General features: G+C 46.3%; 2 protein-coding genes across 7 annotated transcripts in view; both read right to left on the bottom strand.

Annotated features, from left to right (window-relative positions):
- Positions 1–3,824, bottom strand: part of LOC134099150 (neurobeachin-like) — a 303,605-nt gene extending 299,781 nt beyond the window's left edge. Inside the window, exon 1 of the mRNA XM_062551941.1 lies at positions 3,558–3,824. Within this exon, the coding sequence (XP_062407925.1) occupies positions 3,558–3,824 (267 nt within the window). The remainder of the gene's footprint in view (positions 1–3,557) is intronic.
- Positions 3,825–11,524: 7,700 nt separating this feature from the next.
- Positions 11,525–22,917, bottom strand: part of LOC134099050 (stAR-related lipid transfer protein 13-like) — a 102,398-nt gene continuing 91,005 nt past the window's right edge. For all 6 annotated transcript variants that reach the window (XM_062551736.1, XM_062551735.1, XM_062551737.1 and 3 more), the window contains 11 exons: positions 20,977–21,040; positions 18,280–19,922; positions 17,818–17,988; positions 17,364–17,523; positions 16,916–17,114; positions 16,544–16,757; positions 15,535–15,649; positions 14,812–15,033; positions 13,673–13,890; positions 13,038–13,214; positions 11,525–12,534 (listed from right to left, as the gene is read on the bottom strand). In XM_062551736.1, the coding sequence (XP_062407720.1) occupies positions 12,417–12,534; positions 13,038–13,214; positions 13,673–13,890; positions 14,812–15,033; positions 15,535–15,649; positions 16,544–16,757; positions 16,916–17,114; positions 17,364–17,523; positions 17,818–17,988; positions 18,280–19,922; positions 20,977–21,040 (3,301 nt within the window). In that variant the 3' untranslated portion in view covers positions 11,525–12,416. The remainder of the gene's footprint in view (positions 12,535–13,037; positions 13,215–13,672; positions 13,891–14,811; positions 15,034–15,534; positions 15,650–16,543; positions 16,758–16,915; positions 17,115–17,363; positions 17,524–17,817; positions 17,989–18,279; positions 19,923–20,976; positions 21,041–22,917) is intronic.

The raw sequence follows: 22,917 nt of genomic DNA, 5'->3' as shown, positions 1-22,917 counted from the left end.
AAGCCCTCTACCATCTTTGAGCCACCATATATCTACCCAATGTGCTCTGCAGAAGCTTCTTTCTTTTTTTCCAGCAGACTTCTCCTATGTAGTTCTCTTCAGAAAAAAAATTGCCATGCAAAATTGCTCTCCTCATACATCTCTGCGGCTCTCTGAGAGATTTCTGTGTACCACTGATCTCCTCCAGTTCAGGGCAAGATCCAGGCCAGGCCCATCTCTCCTCTGGTTAGCTATCTCTCAAGATAAAGCATCTCTCTAAGTGTCCCTCATCCTTGGACTCGATTTCTTAGCTTTCAGAAAATCCAGGGGACTGGACAGAAAAAGAGAGAAAGATCATTAGCTCCTACCATGTTTCTTCTCTCTGGCTCTCTTTTGGAAAAATAATGAACAGGTGATAAATCACTCAGCTTTTCACTGTGGGCATCCAACGTCAAGATAGTAGGACCAACTGCAAAAGGGTTTCATTTTAAAGTGAGAACGAGTTAAGAGAAAAGCCTGAGGAGTCATGCCAAAGCACATTTACCAAGGCTGCTCAGAAGAGGAATAACTTTAGCCTATTTTTCCCCCCTTTTTGTCAGACAGAATTGATGAATGATGGTTGAATAGCGTTTGTCAGAACCCTGAAAAGCCTCGGATGATCCATAACTCTACACTGTTCTAATCAGTAGCACCGACGACAACAAGAACTTCATCATTTATCAAAGCTGATTAAAAATGGAGTGAGAAATGCACTCCATCAGTTTCATTTTCTAAAGAGTACTTTAATAAGTGATTTAAACGAATGCCCTAAATCCATGCACAGTATTAATATCAGGCATATCAGCTGAAGAACAAGGGCCCTGTACATGGGGAAAAAAATTGGGCCGAACAACTCGATTCAGTCATTTATAAAAGCTACTCTTCCATCACTTTGACAGGGTACAGTAGATTCTTAATCAATGTTTCAAAGACAACTCAGGTGGCTACAAGGACACCGAAGTACTGTTAAGAGCTACTGCAGTCTGCAACAAACTTGGTCATGTCAACTATAGTATCAAAAAACTTGAAAAAGGCTTCAGGTTGAAACGTTGTTTCAATAAACTGGCATCAGACAAAGAGTGTGCGGTCTCCCCCAGTTTATCTACGTCTATGCATCCTGTGACCAGTGCCTCACAAAGACCACTGCTGGTGTGTGTTGGTTTCTCCCACAAAGAAAGACATGTCAACTACAGTAAAACCCTCTCCGAGCCCCTCTCCAATAGCCTGCTTCATACAAAACTCTACTCAATTGACCTTAGACATTCTGCTGCTCCAGCAAATGATAGTCAAAGATTGGTCAATAAACTTTCCTCAAGTAGCCTACAGAAGAGAGGAGAAATCATCATTGACCATGTCTGATATTCTGGAGATCGCTCAGCTGACTCACTACAAAACCTCCAGGTTTGGACTGTTATTCATCAGACCAGTTTACACATAATAGGCCTATATCCCTCTGTGGCAAAACAAGAGAGAGAGTTCAATACTGAACGGACCCAAATTAATGTTTAGAAACGTTATATCACAAAGAGAGAGAGAGAGTTCCCATAATTTGTTTGCTTTACTTGTCAAAGACCTGAGTGCAAAGTGAGTGGAGAGCAGTCTAAACAAAGAAATTAAATCTGGTCAGATCCATTTCATTTTACATCCAAGACTCATTGTCCTCCAGAGGCCAGCCGATCGATTTTTTCACTCATAGGTTTGTGAATAGCCTACTTAGTACAACCGAATCCGAGAGGACTGTTACAGTCTCATCCTACAATATTTGCCCAAACAAATGCATGGTGGCAACTGATGAGTAGGCCCTATATTCACTCAAAACACTACATTTGAAGAAAACTGGAATTGCAGTGCATCTCACTGTTCAGGACTAAAGCAACGTTGAGTAAACACTGATTAAACCTATCTGACATGCTCGAGATGTTTTAACATTGAAATCTTAGATCTCATTCTCATCTCCTGTTCCTCTTTTCGTTCTCTGGTGAGTGAGGCTGTTGACTGTGAAGCTTGCTATTCCCACCACACCGTTCCCATGGAGATGGCCCCGATGACGCTCAGAGGTGGAAAGAGTCTCGGGGAGTCGGACCACTTAGCTACTGTCTGAACATGTTGAGAGCTGCTCGTGTTCTCGTCAGTAAGCTTCCCACTGTGCTGACATGAGAATTAATTCAGTGAAGGGACAATATGAAAGGACCGATCTACGACCTCAAGAGATGAGGCGGACAGCTTATAGGTGAGTGGTGAAATCACAGGATCCACCTCAGGGAAGTCCATATGAAGCATAACTTGGTTCCGCCTGAGGTTAATGATGTGATCTGGATGAGTCCCTCCTGAAGAGACCATTATGTTTGGTTTGAGCAAAAATGGAGTAAGTTCGTGACACATCTACGACATGAGTTAAGTTGCCCTTTAATCAATATGGATAGATGCAAGGAAAGCATGAAGGTCAGTAAGGTAAAGTGAGAGAAAATGGAGGAAATACAGAAAAGAATAAATGCTGTAAACAGTGTAAGGGAAAGGACAATCAATCTCACATAAAGCCCATAAAGCGCCTATCAGATATCAAAGCAGAACACCTGCAGACATGCTGTCCTGTCAGCTGCGAATTGCCAACATCTCTTTCCTCTGCGCCTCAAGTCACTAAAGCACCACCTGAAACTAGGCTGCCATTCACCTTGACACTGATCATGCCATGTGTTAAATGTGACCATAGCAGCTATCCTCCTCCACTGGAATATTTCAAGCGTTTCGCGTAATGGTTGAGAGCTCGAGAATGTGCTTCTGAAAACGCCCGTTAAAAGTGCCTTTACTGAAGAAACATAGCTCTTTGCCACAGTTTGTACTATTCTTGTCCTGTGCTTGGTATGCTAGAATGCTTCTGATCTCTGTGTCAGTAATGACTACGACCAGATCCTCCTCTGTGACTGGTGGATGGCGATACTCTCTCTAGCGCATGTTCCCCCGTCGAACTCGAATCCACAGTTTCATCCTCTCCCGCATGGCACACACGCAAAGAGCATCACACTGAGATAACTCCGATTTCTAGCAGACGGAGTTAGAAGAGCCGACCCAAAACCAGGTGATCATACGTTAGGAAAAGATCTCATAACCGGTGTTCACATTTGCCATAAAATTCAAGCTTCAGGTGATGAGCAAATGAAGGCAAAGAAGGCTAATTTAAAATGACGTTATGGTGCGACAAGTTGCGCTGATATTTAGCCTTAGTCCATACTGTGTGCCATGGTCTTTATACGAATCAGTTTATGAATCAGCCCATAAAACGTTTGTCCCCTTTCTGTATACAACGTGCAAAGATGGTATCATCAATAATCTGGTGAGAGACATTACATAAGTGCGACATATAACGCTGCCCAAGGTTTCACTACCTACAGCCGAAATGTGATGATCCAGGACGCATTGCTCTGCATTGCCCCCTTTTTAAAGACAATATTTTCCGCAGGAAGGCAGAGAGGAATAGCAATGGGTGTTAGAAAATAAGCCCAATTACCATAATGCACATGTGTGCCCATGTTATTACTTACCAGATTGAGGACCGTCTCTACAATGTCTCTGTTGCTAACCTCCCCGACCTGGATCAGACCGATAAGCACGGCGAATTTCATCTTGATATTCCGGATCGGAACCGACGGGTTGATCATTCCAGCCGGCAGAACCATTGAGCCAGAGCCCGTCACCATCCTTTCACCGGTAACGGAGCCGGTGGCTCCTTGATGCCCGTGACCCGGGGGTGGTTCCCGGTCCGAGAGAGACATCGAACCCGGCATTGATACCGGCTTCACGCTCGACATCACCAGCGGAACCCGAATCAGCGGCCAAGGTTTCACCTGTCTCTAATAGCTGTGCAGAAGCATCAAGGACAGAAATAAATTGGAAGAAAAGGAAAATTCTGGAACCACCTGATACCCCTCGATTCCCCTGCTTTTTATCCAAACAAAATCCACAAATTAGCTTGTGCGTAAGGACCAACGTAAGCGATAAAGCATCTAAAAGATGCTAGAAAGAACGACAGTCTCTTCCGGCTACGGATTGTTTCAGGACGCTTGCCAGTTCTTCATGCTAACGGTGTTGATCTAAGCGAACACAGCTCGCTCTCCTGCTCCAGCAGCACCAGCATCACGCTCTCCGCCATGTTGCCGCCCCCTGTCTGCAGTACCGCTCACCACGCCTGCGTGCGCTGAGCGGAGAAGAGAATATACGGGAGAGGGCTGACCCGGGGTGGTTGCCCTGTCCCGGTTAGATGGACAGGAGCAGCTGATGCAGTCTGTCATGCCATGTAGGACTTGACCCCTGTGTAGAGTGAGTGGGCGGGTGTGCGTTTGTTTTGTAAGAGAAAGTATTTAGTTTTCTGTTGTGAGAGGATAAGACAGTGTTGATACACACTAAAGGTCACAGGGCAATGAGGGCAAAAACAGGTGTGTGTGTGTGTGTGTGTGTGTGTGTGTGTGTTCTAAGATTAGTTTATGATTGTGCATTTCCCTGATTACATTTCAGCAGCTACCTGACATTCATTGAAAAAAATATATTATGCCACATTAAAACTGGCAGTCTGGAGGAGTTGTGGTGCAAACCACTGCAGCATCCATGACACATGTGGGTACAATAGCCTCCTGCCTCTCTGTCCTTTCTACACTTCACTGTCCTATCTGAATAAAATAAGCAAATGACAAATGAAATTTCACTCGAGCCCTGGGGGTTGTATCACTAGCACAGAACTGGAGCATTGTGCTCCAAGCACATGTGTGCAGGTCTTTTTTTAGGTGCACCTCTGAGCGCTCACCTCAAATTAGGCTAACACTTAGCCTAACACTCCTCCAGCTCAGGCCCTAGCATGCTAACTGGTTTCTGGACTCTGGTTTCTGGACTGGAAGGCTGCATGTTGTGAACACCTCAAAGGAGTGTGTCACCTCATCATTTTGCTATTCTTAGAAGTTTGATTGCCGTGTCAAAATCGCCGGGCAAAAGAGGCTGGTCTGAAAGATGAATTAGGGAGACATATTTTGTGAGGTGCCAAGTCATATCATAATTACAATCTCCCCAATGGTATAACTGTCCTCTAGTGAAGAAGCCAATAAGTCTGCTCTCATATATCAATATGATCTTTTGGAAAATGTCTCCATGATATGCTGTGGTTTTTGTAAACAATATTTGCTTTAAAAAGGAGTTTATTTGATTGAGCAGGAGTAGAATAGAATGGTATCTGATTGATGTGTTCATTGCTCCAGGCATCACAGGTAACAGGAGAGAACAGAGGGAGTGCATGTGCTTTGTCAGAATGGTCATATTTAAATGGCGTCTGGCGGTGTCGTTGATAGTTGTAGGTACTTGAAGCAAAGTAATCCTATTTTAATTGCAGTGTGAGACAGTGTGATTTCATCTCAGTATGCAGACTGACACACAGTCGCGCATCTGTGCATGTCTCTCTCTCTCTCTCTCTCTCTCTCTCTGTCACACACACACATACACACACACACACACTCTCTCTTGCTCTGTCTCTCTCTCTCTCACACACACACACACACACACTCTCTCTCTCTTGCGCTATCTCTCTCTCACACACACACACACACACTCTCTCTCTCTCTTGCTCTGTCTCTCTCTCACACACTCTCTCTCTGTCTCCTTCTTGTATTCATCACCATTTTTCAGAGCCACTCACAGGTCAATGTACAGCATGTCTGCATTACGATGTGCAGCCGTAGTTTTCCTCTCTCTCTCTCTCCTCAAGCTCATGAACTATTCAGAGTCATCTCTCATCTCAGCAGATTGTGTGCCGTGGCCTAAGCCCAGTGTCTTCAAACAGCCTCCTCTCTCTCTCTTGCTCTCTCTTTCTCTCTCTCTCTCCCTCTCCCTCTCTCTCTCTCTCTCTCTCTCTCTCTCTCTCTCTCTCTCTCTCTCTCTCTCTCTCTCTCTCTCTCTCTCTCTCCGGGAGCGGACTCGTGCAGCACTGCAGTCATGTCGCCCAGGAATTCTCTAAAGAGGTCACACACTATTCGGAGCTCGGGATGGTGTGTGTGCCCACTGAGCAGCGCTGGCTGATTTGCGAGCTCTTGAGTCCCTCTAAGTCCTTTTCAAAGAACATCTTTGTCAAAAATGATGGAAAAGCCTGAAAGCATCAATACTGAGAAAGAGATTTACTCAAAATAACCGCTTGTTTTGGCACCATCGAGGATGGCAATGTCTCTTTGACACAATATTCTCTGCCAAGACTGCGAGATGGTAATGTAGCACTTTTTTGGAGGGGGCATATGGTATTAAATAAAGAGAATGTAGGTAACCCAGAGAAGGCGTATGATGAAATGTACGGGTGAATGACTTGTATAGGGTCTCCCATCACCCAACATATGCTGTTTTTGATGCATGTTAATAATCATTATGTTGAACATGAGATATTACACCCACAGACCAATATACTGTAAGCGCTGTATCTTATGACTAGCCTTTCTATAGAAACTGTCAGCTCACACTGACTATGTAAATGATCCCTACTGTGTTGTGGCAATTAAGCTTCCAGCTTTGTAATTTAACAGAATCTTTCTCTGCTCCCAGAATACTGATGCATTAACAGTCTGCAAGGGGAAGCTGTAAACCTGTTAACATATTCAGCTGCAGAGGTAGGTGCTTTGTGTCTGATTTTTTTCCCCCTTTTTTTTTTTGGCTATGACGACAAAAAAAATCCTACGCTGCTAATAATTGATGTTTTCCATGGCACGTCTTCATAACTTATTGACCATTTAATGATCTCTCTGCCTTTATCCTCCGCCTCATCAAAACGGCTCTCTTTTTTTTCAGGAAAAGAAAACACGTCGCTGTCTGATAAATTATTACATCCTCCTCCTCTGAAATGTGCCAGACAAAGGTAGGAGGGGGGGAATGGGTGGAGTTGGGTGGAGCTGGGGTTGTGATGGGGGACGGTGGTGGTGCAGTGAGACACATCCAACACGACACACGACACAGCGGATGACACGTCGCCACACGTTCATATTTAATTCATGGCGATCGCTCTGGCAGCTGCGATAATGCCCGTTAGGCAAGGCCACGGACTGGCATAAGTGGCATGGGGCATTTGAGGATACAAATGCAGATGTTGTACACCACGGTCTGCATACACACGGCCACGCTGTCCCTGTGGATCTCTTCAGCAGGTAGAAAAACTCCAGAATGCTGGAGGGAGGCTGTGATTTGTGGCCGGCATGAAAGCAAGTAAAAAACAAACCGGTCCGAAAAACCACAAACACAAGACAACAGCACCCATACTACCCTACGGGGCAAAACAAAGTGCAAATTGAAGGAGAATGACTGGAACAGCTACATCAAAAATAAAAAAAGTACTGTACTATCCTATTGAATTCTGCTGGATTCATTCTGTGAACTGAACTATCTTACAATAAGAGGGAGCTTTAACTGGAACACCATAATTGAGATTAAGTGTTGGTTGCCCTGAGCTACCCTCTTGACAGATAGTAGGCGTTCAGCGGGAGACGTGGCCGCATACGTGAAGGTCAGCAGATTCACACGCCTCGTTCATGAGAACGAGGGAGCCGTGATCTGTGGGGCTGGTTGGCCGGCTCATCGCTCCGAACAGGACATTAGGCAGCGCAGTCTGTCACGGTGACTGACAGCTTGAGCTGAGCTGGCAAATGTGTCCTCATTAATGTAGCTCATGTCAGATCAAACCTCAAACACAGGAACATGAGTGGAGCCCACACACACACACACACACACACACACACACACACACACATACACACACAGAGAGAGAGACAGAGATAGAGAGAGAGAGAGAGAGGTGCCTATACTTACATAAAGTTATACATATATGGATACACAGTTAAATAGATGAGCATGATCCACTCAAGGAATAAAAACATAATGAGTGAGTTAAAAAAAAATGTGAGTTGTGCCATGTAATTAGACTGAGCAAACACAATGGGCCCTCTGAGTATAGTGCAGTCTAAGTCTATCAACAAGCAAATTGTTGTGCACGAACAAAAGCTCTCATATGGGAGCACTGTTACTGCCTAATCAATCCTTGTGGTTAAGGTGTTTCCCACCGGGTTAAGTTAGCAAATTGATTTAGCTTACCTAGCCAAAGGCCTAAGTTACCCATACTGTATGTGAGGGTGTGCGAATGATGATGACTTTCTTTGGAGGCGTGTGGCACCTGAGAATGTCAAGTAATATTCTGAAAACGTGACATTTACCTTGGTTTCTTTTCCCTTTTGAAAAGCAATTCATTTGAAATGTGATTCAAACAGCTATTATTTGTTTTTTCAATTTCAGTAGACGGCTCCCTTAAATAACACACTTAGTGGAGCTCCCACTGTTATTGTTTGAGCAACAAATGAAGAAATCAATGACCTTTTAAAACAAAGGGGTTTCAAACCTTCCTTTCCCATCTGCTGAGCTAAATCAACACGCCATGCTGGGCTCCTATTCCTAGCTTCTACATGGAGAAACAGCGCCCCTTGGTGGAGATCCTCTGCCCACATCTGCATGACAAGTACAAAGAAATACTGTATTTTCTTAATGGTATGGTTGCAATCATTGTAATTCCAGTGGGAAATATCAGTTGATGACAGCTGATGATTGCACGACTGATTGGCTGAACCAATCTTGCTTTGTCCTGAAGGGACTTATTTTCACGATAATGACCACCTGGAACAGTGCATTATCCCTCACATATTCTAAAACTATAAGTAGCCAATCAGTCATGTAATCACTCAGCTCATCAGCTATGGAGAGTAAATGATCTTTTGTTGTTTGAGAATATGGTAATGGAGATTACTACTGTAATCCATTATTAAAATATCAGCACTTGTATATAAAAATGTGTCTATATGTGGCACATATAGACACATTCTTAGATACAAGTGCTGATATTTTGTTTATGTGCTCTAGCATGGAAAAATCCAAGCTCACAACGCATGGTGACGGGCACTAACTTTGAAATCATTGGTCCAGCCTTACCATGATCAGAGACTCCTAATGTCACATCCTACTTTGCTTAAACTTTACAAACTAACAATAAACAGCATCAAGGGAGCCAGGAAACAATGTATGAGGTCTATACTTTTTCTGTACATACATTTCTACATGTTTCGAACTGCATTTTTTTTTTTTTTACATCCTTCCGTTTATCACAGTAAGTTTTGGTTTCGACCTCCCCTTCCCATCGCTGATTGGCCTGACATGTTTTTTGTTTGAGGGAAACAGGTTATGATGAACTATATGGTGTTCCAGACTAGATTTTCCTGAAAGAAGATCTACTGTAGCTGGGTGGGGCCAGGCTAACCCATACTCTACCTAATGGCCAAAATATTTATTATTTTATTTATTTATTATTCAAAATATTCCAAACCGTGGTTGAAAGCCTATGGGGAGATTAAACAGGAGTCCGCGCATCACTTTAAACAAGTGGCCCTGGTGCTGGAGTTCATGGCACTGGCTGGAAACGTAATTCATTTTCATTACTCTCAAGTGAAATGACAGGGTGGGCCCGGGATACCCCTTAATCCGCATCTCCAGCCGGCCCCTTGAGGGGATTAGAGGGAGTTCAGGAATTGGAGTTGCTCAAATGCCAAGGTGGGGGTCAACACCATCGCTGCACCGCTAAACCAGTGATTCATTCAGAAAGATTAGACTGAACCCCCTCTCCTCCTCCCCTCTCTACTTGGCAAAATCAAGAAGTCATTCTGTCAGTGGGGGGCAGAGGCTCCTCGATGTGTGTGTACCCATATGTTTGGATGGGGATGGGGATGGGGATGTGTGTGTGTGTGTGTGTGTGTGTGTGTGTGTGTGTGTGTGTGTGTGTGTGTGTGTGCGTGCGTGCGTGTGTGTCTGCCTGTCTATGTTATCTATATCTTCTCTTGGCATAAACTGTGGTGCTGAATGAAACATTGAAATGAGCATCCATTTGAAATGTGTGTTTGTGTGTGTGTGTGTGTATCTGTATAGTGCGTGTTTGTATTTGTATACATGTGCGTGCGTGTGTGTGTGTATGTGTGTGTGTGTGTGTCTGTGTGTGTGGGTGTGGGTGTGGGTGGGTGTGCGTGTTATGTGTGTTTTCTTAAAACCACTGTCAGCCTTTGCCAACGAACTCCTTTCATTGTGAAAGAAATTCTATAGTCTGCCCTATTAATCCCTTGAAGAGCTTAAATATTTCAATTAGAAGTCCCCTGAGCCTGTCCTTTTCACTGCGCCTCTCTCTGGGAGCCCTTTCTCATCCGAGCTCCTTCGCTCCATTCATCCACGGTTGACGCTCAAATACCTCCGTCGAGTCTCATTTCAACTTCTTTAAGCATTCAGCATCAAATCGCATTACCGGGCTAATCTTACGGTGAGGGTTTTTTTTTTGTGTGTGTCGGTGCCACACACACACACACACTCTCACTGGCCAGGATATTGCTAATTAGGTGTGTGTGTGTGTGTGTGTGTGTGTGTGTGTCTGTGCTTGTGTGTGTGTGTGTGTGTGTGTGTGTGTTTGTGCTTGTGTGTGTGTGTGTGTGTGTGTGTGTGTGTGTGTGTGTTTGTGCTTGTGTGTGTGTGTGTGTCTGTGTGTGTGTGTGTGATTTGCAAGCTCTTTTCATTGTGACTCATCTTCTCTTCGATGTCTCTTCAGCTTCCCTGATTATAGATATTAACTTGCGAGAGGACAGGTTGGTCTTTGCTTTTAAAAGTCCCCAGGGGTGGGATTTTGCACCGTGATGATCAGTGATGAGGCTTTCATCCGTAACCACGAAAAGCATCTGACTGAATCCAGATCAGATGAGCTGGTGCTGCAGTCTTATGACTAAGAGGTTGTGAGACAGAGAGGGGAGTGGTTCATCAGAGTTGGCATACTCCACCACAGGGGACCAGGAGGATGGACATGCATGTTTGTTGTTGTTGTCCTCTTATGACAGGGAAGCTACACCAGGCATGTGACTGAAGCATTCCGTCCACATAGCATCTTCTGCAATATTCAACTTTCATCATCACTGTAACCTATGGAACTGGCTACTCCGGACATGATAGTGGCGTGTACATTCGAAACAATTAGACTTGCCCTCTAAACATATTTTTACACCAGGTAGGGAGTGCTTCAGTTGTGAACCCCCGTGTAGCCTCCCTGGAAGTTTTAGATTGGATATGAAAGATCTGCTTTGTGCTCAAAGGCCAGTGATTCAGATACGCCTATGGTAGCTACTGTGTTCAAACAAGGGAAAGTTACACTTATCAAAGTCAGCACTGCAGTCTTCACATGTCGCTGTGCTACTTGATGCACACACTAATATGCATATGCTTTTGTAGTAATGACTCCATTGTAATGTATCATTATAATTAATGAATTATTAAAGTAATTACTACTATTTGGCTCAGACTTTTTTATATAAAGGGGATAGAGGAGAAATTAATGACAATTTGTTTACGACATGTTTGTGTTCCTCTCCAGTGCTGTCCAATTTATGTGTAAATTAATCCAACAACATCAATCATAATCAGTCAATCATTTACTGCAGTTTTTTAATAGTTTAATTAAAAAAACATGGTTTCCACCTCATTTCCTAAACGCGGTCCAGTACTACAAGAGCAGGTTTGGCAAAAGCTAAACCCATGTCATTTTTTCCTTTCAATCTTTAAAACATCATGGGTTTACAATAAAATAAAATAAAATTCCAACAATATTTAAAGTAAAACCAGCTTACAAATCAGTAATGCTTTGTACCATACAAGTCAAGGATGATATCAATGCAAAAAAGAGATATCAATACATAGTCAATACATGGGAAAATATATCTACATATTCATAAGAAAACAATCTACATATTCATGGGAATATATCAACAGTATATACATCTTGTACAGAATGTATATACAGTATATATATACAGACATGTGCACAAACACTGTATACTCTGACATATTATATAGTTTTGTCTTTAATATGAATAATATACACTCGCTTCCCAGAAGCTTTTAAGAGCTTTTAAATGTCCTATACATTGTATAAGAGCAACATTTCAGAAATAATTACATTACATATTATTATTATTATTATTATGGATCAAATAATTACATATTATAATAATATACTGAACAACAACAGAGTGAACATCATGCAGTACCATTGACGTAGAGAGACATTGGCAGGATGCTGAGGCTCCTTTGTGGATATAATATAGTGTCCAGCACCAGAGAGACAGTGATATCTCACTCGTCTCACTTTTTTTCACTGTGCAAGCATGAAACTAAGGCTCAAAATGGGCCCATCTGGGTTTCTAAGAGCATTTAGGTATCTGAACCGTGCACCAGGCTCCCTGCATTCGTTCATTTATCGAAGGCATCTAAATAACAGAACATTGGAGTTTATGGTTTCATGTGTTGTGCTGGGACAATCTATTCTAGATCTTGGTCTCAGGGCCGTCGGCGCTGATTGGTTGGAAGGAGTTGCGGATTCGGGCGGCCTCGGCTGCACACAGATGCCCGAAGGCCTTGTTGTACCACTCCGGAGTTCTCCCTCTGCAAGAACACACAGGAGAGGTCAGCACAATGTCCAGAAACACAAATGATGGTCTAACAAGTAATCATAAAAGCCCTTCTAAGGACAAGCGTTGTAAATTAGCATTACATTATGCTACATTTTGCAGACACCTTTTAATCAAAGCAACTTTCAAAAAAGGAAAAAAATCAGTACTACATTTGGGGTGTCTAGTTGTTGGTAGTGGTAGAAGAGGAGCTACTCTCTGATGAGCTGGTATGGCATTAGCTAGACACACTATGATACTTGCATCAGATAGCTGTTTTCAGTTGATCTATGTATACTGTATCAGTCTCTATCAAATAAACTCTGAAAAATAAAAAATCTGAAATGAAAAATCTTTCATTTTCATTGCATCAAACATTTTCGAGGTGAAACTTCTGATAACGAAAAGCTGCTTTTATGTATATTCAAATCCAAACACTGTGAATATTAGAAGTGTATTAACAGTAACCATTGGGACAGAAGGCTACAATCTACGTACTTGAGGTCCACTCTGCAGATATGCGTGAGCCTGGACTTGCCGGACCCACAAGGCTCTAGCAGGTAATTGGACTCGAGCACCACTGCCCGCACCATCCCCAGCATGGGACAGTCCTCGTGCTCCACAGACACGGACACCAGAGAACACGTGCCTTTGGGCAGGTCCGTCCTCCAGGACCTACGAAGAACAAGGATTTAAAAGTCAAAAAAGTCAACTTCTCACTTACGGCTGTGGCGTTTAGCAGACACTTTTGTTTCAAAGCAACATACAAATAACGAGAATACAATAGTTACATTTAACAGTACACAATTTAAAAGTTACAAACTAACTTTCTTTTGTCACACACTTGAACAAGGAACTTTTTGTATATCATATGATAGTCATCACTAAAATAGCTACTCTGAAAATGGGACCATTTTATGATCTGTAATCTTCAACAAAAAACATGAAATAACTCTACATGAAACAGGCTGCATGCTGAAAGTTGCATATCAATGAATGGTCTCCATTACAATAACTATCACAAGCTTTACTCTTTACTTTACAGTGAGCCTGGACCATAACATTTTCATCTCTTTACTCTACAGTGAGCCTGGACCATGACGTTTTGATTTCTTTGCGTCTTCTTGACTCACCTGAGCACCACGAAGTCTCTGCTGGGGTGCGGGGGCATGCGGTTGAGGACGTACTGGTAGACCTCGGTCTGCTTGTCCAGCGTGTCGCGGACCTTCCACTGGAGCAGGTCCACGTCCCACAGGTGGCGCTCTCGCAGCACGCGGTTCAGCACCACCGACGGAGGGGCCTCCACCTCCACGGACACACGCCACTGCCGCAGAGGGTTCCCATCCCCCACCTAACACCACACACACACACACACACCACACACACACACACACACACACCACACACCACACACACACACACACACACACACACACACACACACACACACACACACACACACACACACACACACACACACACACAAGGTCTATGGTTACGGTACGCCGCTGTTTGCTTTACTAAGACAGGAGGTGATTCAAGTGTCATGATTTAAGTTATGAGTCAGTCTGACATTCCAAGCTCTAGATAAACACATCCTTCTCGGGACGGTAGGATATCTTGGTGCTGCCAAAGCAATAACAGTCAAAAAAGAAAAATAGAGTGATGCCAGTAAATCTCTAGTAATGTTTTCTCTCACCAACACCCAAACCAACAAACACCCTCTCTGTCATTCTGTCATGCCTCCCTCTCTCCCTCTTTCACTCCCTCTAATCCTTACTCACTCTACCTCTTCCTCTGCATGTCTCTATCTATCTGTCTACCAGAGGTGGAAAAGTCCAGCTTCAGAAAGTAAGAATCCCACCATGTATTGGTTCTACATGTGCACTTAACACAGGTGATCTCACTAATTAGCTACTCTACCTACAGTAGCTGAAGAGTTGTGCTGATTACAATCAGCTGTTTTAAATGAGTGGTTGGCACAGATATGTAGTAGGACTATGGGTGCATCTCAACATCTCTCCTCGATCCTCGATGCTCGGTCCTCCAGGATCGTTCCCACTGATCTATAAAAAAAACACTGGATAGACTATCCCATTGATGCTGCCCCATCATTCTTTATGTAGATCAGTGAGGACGAGGACCGAGGAAGGAAGGGAGGATGTATAAAAGACGAATGAGAGGCACCCTTTTACTTCCTGAAGCTGGTCTTCTCCACCTCTGCTACTGTACATATCTACCCAGTGGTCCTGCAGACCATCTCCGCACTGACCTTCTTGTAGTGGAGCTCGGTGTTGTCTGCGCTGGAGCAGGAGACCCAGCCCTTGGCCTTCTCCCGCGTCTCCTTCAGGAGGCCCTGCAGCCGGAGCTCCATGTGGGTCTGGTAGGAGCCGTCGTCCTCCTCCAGGGACTTGAACATCTCCTCCATGGTGGGAGCGTGCAGGTCCGCCTCCACGTACGAGTTACGAGACTGCGTCACCATCTCGTGGGGAATCTGCACACACACACACATACACACACACACACACAAGTCTATATGAGTGCTGCAGGGTAACAGAGCTATTGCACGACGAAGCAGCAATAGCCAGCCTGGCCCAAAGTTATTTTTAACTGAGTGAGGCAGGGAGCAACCTAAATTCATGGACTCTTTCTCTTGCCAAAGGATTTATCAAACAACACTTTCCATAAGTAGAAACACTGTCCAGATGTAGGCTCCTCTATGGCAAGCCCTTTCAACATTTAAACGTTACATTTGATTATCTGGAATTAACATTGTAGATATCAACAACGTCTTTCTGACTAGTCGCAATTACATTTTGGATAGTTGGAATTGTCATTAAAGATATCTGTAACTTAATTGTCACTAGTAGAAACAACAGATAGAGATATCTGTAATTCCGTTTTGAGTAGTCACAATTAAGTTACAGATATGTTAAAAGGGCTTGCCATAGGCACTCTCTTTATTTGACCTTCTCTGGCTGTCTCTGTGCCTTACCTCAAAGAGGCGGTTGCACTCCATGATCATGTGAGCCAGGCCTTGAGTGGCCGCCAGGTTCTCATTCAGGTCCTTCTGGTCCGGGCGTCCTGTGGAGTACTTCTTCTGCATGGCCCTGACGGGGACACAAGAGGAAAAGGGGGGTTATAACAAGAGTTTCCTACCAGGACAGGAATTCTTAACAGAGAGGGAACTTTGACTGATCTCTCACACCTACATCTCTTTCTTTCTTTCTTTCTCTCTCTACCTTTATCTCTCTATCTCTCTATCTGATTGATTCCATCACTTCATGTGTTTCTCTTTCTTTACTCTGGGGCTTTCTCTCTCTCTCTCTCTCCCTCCCTCCCTCCCTTTATCTCTCTATCTCTCTCTATCTATCTGATTGATTCCATCACTTCATCTGTTTCTCTTTCTTTTCTCTCTCTTTTACACTCTTAAACGTACACCGTTCTCCTTGAAGTATGGGGGACTGGGGCTTTAATTGGATAAGTATAGAGGTTAGTTTGTTTGTACACAGCATGAGCCCATAAAAGGGCAGGTTTTTAAAGAGTACCTTCACAGAAGAGGACCTTGTTAAAAGTAACTGGGAGAGAAAACATTATGTCCCCCCCTTCAGGAACTTCTGAGCCGGTCCTTCTGGTGTCTGTCTGAGCGTGTGTTTTATTTGGCTGCTTTTTTTTTTACTAGAGGAGCTCATGATACATGAGTCCTTATCAGATTCAAAGGCCAGGCTGTTTATTGAGTTACCTGCTAAAGCGATTTGTCTTTCATTTTCTTTTCCCTTCAGATGGCAGATAAGAGAGGATGTCACTGGACTGGGAAATTCTGTGGTTTTGCTTTGAAATGAAGCTTTTAAAAAAGCCTACCTGCCTACAGTAGCATGTGTGTGTGTGTGTGTGGGTGTGTGTGCACATATGCGTGTTCGGGGGTAAGTGTGTGTGTATGTGTGTGTGTGTGTGTGTGTGTGTGTGTGTGTGTGTGTGACACAGAGAGAAAGAACTCAACATACCTGGGGGATAGATTGTCTTTCTTCAGGATGTTGAGGTGGAAGAGCGAAGGGGCCAAGCACACGGCAATATTCATGGGGGTCATTTGGTTCTCCTCCACTGAGGAAGTGACATCACTCAGGAAGCAGAGCAGCGTCTGTAGCACCTCACGGTTCTCATCCGACATGAGCATGATGGCCGCCTGCACCGCCTGCAAGCGCTGGTCTTTGGGCACATCTGCAGAGAGATAGATAGATAGATAGAGAGAGAGATATACATAAGAGAGAGAGAGAGAGAGAGAGAGAGAGAGATGGAAAGGGGGATAATGAGTATAAGACAGCAAATTCAAAGCCAGATAACTGCGTTGGCTGCGTGAGGTCTTTATGTTCTCTTACATTGGTAGATATGGAGGAAAGTCTCTCCAAGTTTGCTTGTGAGCAGTGGCTCAGGAAGGTCTCTGAAGAACTGTTTGACCATGTCCGCCACGTCATAGGCCGACTGGTCCTCGTAGTTCACATCATCCGGCGAGTTCTCGTTCATCTGCCTCAAGGCCTGAATGCGAGACTTCACCCCCGACTTACGGAACAGACCCACCTGGAAACACACAGCACATCAAAATCTACGCTACGTTTCTTAAATGCCTGCAATTTCTGGCCATTCTCACAATGGCCATTAGTGGCCATTGTGAGAAGGCACAGGACAGATTGGTCACCTGGTTGAGACAGTGGGCTCTGAGGTAGCTGTAGGCCATAGATAAAATGGCAGTACGCGAGCTAGACTGTTCTAGAATCTGGTACATTCTAGAACATTTAGCCACAGGTTCCGGCTGCATGTGGGACTGACCTGGTCCAGACACTGGCTCCTGAGGTAGCGCAGGGCCTGCTGGAGGCTGAGGGGCAGCGGCTGACCGGTCCTCTGCACATGCACAATCAGAGGCACCCCAAACACATTCTTGTCCTTGTAGTCGGGCACCTTCATCCTCTTCATGAACTTTGGCACTGACCTGAGAGAGAAGAACACAGGATCACATCAGTCCATTAATGACATTACACCACCCACAAATGGACTACAGTGCATTTGCCACTAAGAGCAGGATTTATTTATATGTATGTATGTAAGTGTGTGTGTGTGTGTGTGTGTGTGTGTATATACCTCCAAATATCACTCATAAGCATAATCAACTGTGTAAAACTAGTGGTCTCACTGCAGGCATTTGTATATAATTATATTGCATATTGTATTGTAATCACATTCAGAAGTACAAGTTCAATCTTAACGGATAGTTTGTGCTTCTTACCAGGTCCAGCCATGTTTGTTTGACAGGGAGTACTTCTCCATGATGGCTGTCAGCCGCAGGAGAGAGAACTTCTGCAGCAGACACATCTGGCCTCCTGATTGGTTGGTGATCTGCAGGGAGGCCATCGAATGGCTCAGGCGATTGGATATCTGAAAGCTGGGCCATCGCAACCTAAAGGGAGGTGGACAAAAAGGTCCAGACAAATGGTCAGCATATCAGGGTGGACTTGAACAGCTGTTAGTCAGTGATACAGTAATGCAAGCAGACATTTGCTGTAGGCTTTTGTTTTGCTCATGCTTAGTGTATCAGTCTTAATTAAAACACACTGGATTCTATTGATCCCTTCAGCGTGTATTGATGCACTTTATCGAGCCATCTGGCACTAACAGTCTCTTAAGCGCTCCACCTGGGAGCGGTCTATCTGAGGTTTTTACACACGGAATTGTTTGCAGCGATTCTCACCGGTTCGGTCTCGTGAGCGACGCCCCGACCCCCGAGTCCCGGCGCTCCCTCATGCCCCCGGATTCCGTCTCGTTCAGGGACACGCCGTCCCGGTCGCCGTCGCTGGGCGTCGTCTGGCCCTCCAGCACCGAGTTGGCCTCGAAGTCCAGCGTGATCTGGCTGGAGGACTGCAGGTCCGGCATCTCGCCCTCGGCCCCCTCCTCTCCGTCCCCTTCCCGACCGCCGCCGCCGTCGCGATCGTCGTCGTCGTCGTCGTCGTCGTCGTCGTCCGCCGCCTCCTCCCCGCCGGGCAGCACGTTCTTGGTCCAGTGGTCGACGATCTGCTGCAGGCCGCTGACGTGCTGCAGGATGTCGTCCAGGTGCGGGAACAGGTCCTCCTCCTTCTCCAGGTCCATGAGGTCGCCCGTGCTGGCGTACAGGTGCGAGCCGGGCACGTTGTCGTACACGCTGATGCGGCTGCCGCGCGTGCAGCACTGGGTGACGGGCCGCGGCTCGCGGAGGCTGGGCAACCGCTGCTGCGGAGGGGGAGGGGGCAGGGGCCCATCTGGGCTGGCCCTGCCCAGGGAGTGCCAGTCGCCGCCGGCCACGTTGTGGAGGCTGGTGGAGGTGGTGGTGGTGGTGGAGGCGGTGGTGGTGGTGGTGGGCGAGAGGCTCTCGATGGACAGCGCCTTGGGGAAGGTGCCCGGCTTGTGGTCCTTGGGGATGTGCACCACCAGGTCCTCGTAGGAGCGGAACTCGTTGCGGCGGTTGTGCTCCACCAGGGCGTCCACCGCGTCCTCCAGGTACAGGCCGCCCCGCCTGCTGTCCGCCTCCGCCCGGCAACCGCCTCCGCCTCCGCCGCCGCCGCCGTCGCTGCCGTGGCGATGGGGCCGCCGCTCCTTCATGCTGGGCGTGCTGACCGCGCTGCCGCTGGACTGGCTGCTGCTGCCCTCGCTGCTGGACGGGCACGGGACGACGGTCAGCGTCGGGATGCGGGGGGCCGAGTCCGGAGCCCTGCCCGCGGCGTCCCCGTTCACGATCTCCACGCACCGCAGCGTCCGTAGCGTCTTCGGCTCCTGCTGCAAAACCGGCCCGCTGATGATCGGGGGCCGGCGGCCGCTGCCGGAGTTGCCGCCGCGCGAGCGCAGGTTCTCCATGCGCCGCACAAAGTCCTTGACCCGCGCCCGCTTGCCCCCTTTGGACGGCAGGGAGCCGTAGCTGTGCCCGGCGTCGGCCGGCAGGGCCATGCCGCGCGGCAGCGCCAGCGACGTGGGGTCCGGCATGGTGGTGGTGGCGGCCGAGTCCGAGCACGTGCGCCGCGAGCTGTCCGAGTCCTCGGCGGCGCTGTGCGTGCCTCGCGTGTGGTGGTGGTGGTGCTGGTGGTGGTGGTGGTGGTGGTGGTGGTGACCGCTATGACCGCTGCTCTCGCTGTGCAGCGACGACACCTCGGGCTCGCTGAGGTCCGTCAGCACGCTCTCGCTGCTGGTGGTGGTGCGCAGGGCCAGGCCCAGCTCGCCCGGCCCACCGCCGCCGCCGCCTCGTAGGCTCTCGCCCGGACCCAGCAGGCGGTCGATGTCCTGCAGTCTGGACCAACGACGGCTGCTATGCTCAAATGTCCATTTGTCGCTGATGGCCACCAGGTCGTCCTCATCAGAGTCTTCGCACTGGGGGGAGGAAAAAAAGAACAAAAAAAAACACCGTTGGCATTTAAATCAGCGGCTGACACCGAGGACACGACAAGGCACACTTTGCGCAAACACTCGGGACTCGCGGCCTGATAGACCACAGGCCCGGGGAAAATGTGAAACACCAGAACGGGAGACTATTCTCAGACACATTCATCAATTCATAAAAGCTTTTCAGATTAAATTTACATTGAATTACAACGCTGCAGAAGCAATATCCCTGGCCCATTATGGCAGGGTTACATGAATAATGCTCAATCTGCTGAGTGTCATTTGTAATGGGCTTTTCAAGGGGATATTTCCACAAAGTGGTTTTCCTGCCGCCACGTCGGCCAGGACCCAGAGCAGCACAATTTATGTAATGGTGAGTTGTATTTTCAAGCTTTTATTACATTTACACGGTTTCGCAACAAAAGGCCCTGAGTATCCTGGGGACATGGAGACTAATATTACACTTTTAAAAATGTGTTTTCTAGCGTGGTGACATAACAGGTGTGATATAACCTTCAAGATCAAGTTCAGACCACAACATCCACACAAGGGTAAAGCAAACAATACATCCCCAAAAGCTGTTCTATAGAAGGGCCGTCAGACAACATTCCATAGAATGGGAGAGATGAATCAATTTGGACACAACAAAGGAGTACTCTACACCATATCTGGGAATCTAGGTTATTGGGATAAAGGGGGGGATTTGTCTTTCTGAAGTAGAGCAAATCCAGGCCAGAGAGTCTACAGAACATGTCAATAATATTGAATGTCACTTTTTTCAATTTGTTTAAAAGCTAAAGAAAACAAAAAAATGTACTGTGCTGATTCCTGTGAAAGCATTTTTTTTTAAATCTTAAATTAGATTGTACCCATTCAATTTTACTATACATAATAGATTTAAATATATCATAATATATTTCTTAAATTAGATTGCACATTATATAATGAACATGTTTCTGCCATTACCACACAGACACAGCACATCAGCAAATGTTAAAGGGAAACATAGCGCTGAAAGAAAAAGTAAACGCGCTCGACTTACTTTCTTCTTCGGTAGGTTCACGTCGAGTTTCATAGATGCGCACTTGTTTAATGTGTTGAGTCGCCTGGAGGGTGAGAAAGCACAGACACACACACGGATGATGAGAAACCAGCTTTGCCTCGGGACACTTCGCCCGTTGCCTCCACCTCACAGGCTCTTTTTACCGAGTTACAAAAGGAAGATCCCCGCGCTCCCCGAGGAGCAGAGAGCGAGCGGTAACCTGATTTAGCAACGTGGTGCGGTGGACTGGCAAGAACTATCTCTTTCCACCGACTCAGCTCTGCTCAAGGGGCTGATGAAGTTAAGACGGCTAATTGACAGATCTGGAGTTTCTCATTGGACCTCGTGTCTAATTGGGGGAGGCTTGTGAGCACCGGCTTGCTGGGAGTCTGTAGCGCTGAGGTCTGGATAGCAGGAAAGTCGCTGGAGCCCAGATGCAACCAAATGGGGTCTGTTTCCCCCAGAGAGCAGAACTAGTTCCTGAATCCTTTCTGTTGTGATGACTGTAAAGTTCAGTCTACCAGCGATACTTCACTGATGTGTCAAAGATGTGTCATTATAATTTCATATCATGCAAGAATTCACATCATAATAAATAAAAATACACATTAACCGGACACTTTTTCTAGAGCAGCAAATATAAAATGTATCTGACTGTGTCAACACCATACAGGATCGATATGCGGGCCCTGATAACAGAGAGGCCATAATATTGACATTTCTCAGGCAAGTTCAGAGTTTTTGGAACCTGCCCTTGAACACGCAAAAGAAAAACATAGGTGAGCATGGCCTAACGGGGCCTCTGACCCAGCACCCTATAGTTGGCCCACCCTTTCATTTTTGCTAAGCCAATTTAGCGTCAGCTTCAATTAAAAACCCTCATGAAAGTTCTTTACAGCAACAATGGGCTTTACAGCATTTCCAGTAAACAGTGAAAAAAAAGGAGCAGAGCAGAGCAGAGCAGAGAGACAGAGAAGGAGGCGCGGGAGGCGAGTCTTGAGTTTATGGCCCCACTCAGCCAGGAGATTGGAGGCCGGCTCGGAGGCTCTGGCACCGAGGCCGCCATTAAAAGGCGGAAAATGGCGTGCCTTTTAAAGACGCCGAGCTGCAGACCAACGGCCGTCGGGGCGGAGGGAAAAGATGACGAAACCCCCGCCCCCCCTCTCTCTATCCTGCGGCTGCTCGCATGCAATGGGGGGAGAGCCAGGCGTCATTGTTTGGGGGTGTGATAATAGACGCCTTTTTTCTTTTAACGGCCACACAGACCCACTCTGGAGGGCTGATGTCAAAACCTTGTGACGACAGCTGCCCTCAGATGTGGGCAAGATCACCAAGGGGGTTTTAAGCCCTGGCTTTCAGCAGGGAGATGGAATGGCAAGCCCTCATTTGTAAACTGTAAGCTGGCTAGTTGAGCTTTTTTGCCAGTCTTGCTCCGAGGGGACCGACACACTGCAAATTTTCCACTCCTCTGCTCAGCTACATCGACTGTTTTGACGAGGACACCTCATCTTGATGATGTGTACATATCTGATTAGTCATTATAATTAGCCGTTGTAATGATAAGATCACTCAGGTGTGTCTTAGCAATGGCAGATGGACAAGACGTGCGGCACTGTGATCCCTACAGAGCCGGATCATTATGAGGCACTAGTTGGCACTGACGTCAGTCTTCCTTCATGACAAAAACATCTGGGAGTTGGGTAAGGTCAAGGTAGAGAACATGCAATTAACCCGTGGGTAACGTCATGGGATTGATTCCATTGGAGCACGTGTATATATATAAATGCGTACGCTTGAACGTCAAGCCATAAATGACTAAATGTAGTGCTTGTGATGGGTTACATCTGAGCAGGACACTGATGTGAATTTGTACAGCAACAAAACTAGCGGCGGTTGAGAGTTGAGGGGGAGGGGGGTGGGTTAAGGGTTGAGTCATACCCA

This window comes from Sardina pilchardus, chromosome 13 (genome assembly GCF_963854185.1).
Source record: "Sardina pilchardus chromosome 13, fSarPil1.1, whole genome shotgun sequence".
NCBI lineage: Eukaryota > Metazoa > Chordata > Actinopteri > Clupeiformes > Clupeidae > Sardina > Sardina pilchardus.
Note: the sequence above shows the minus strand (reverse complement) of the source record. Positions and strands in the feature narration are given on the sequence as shown.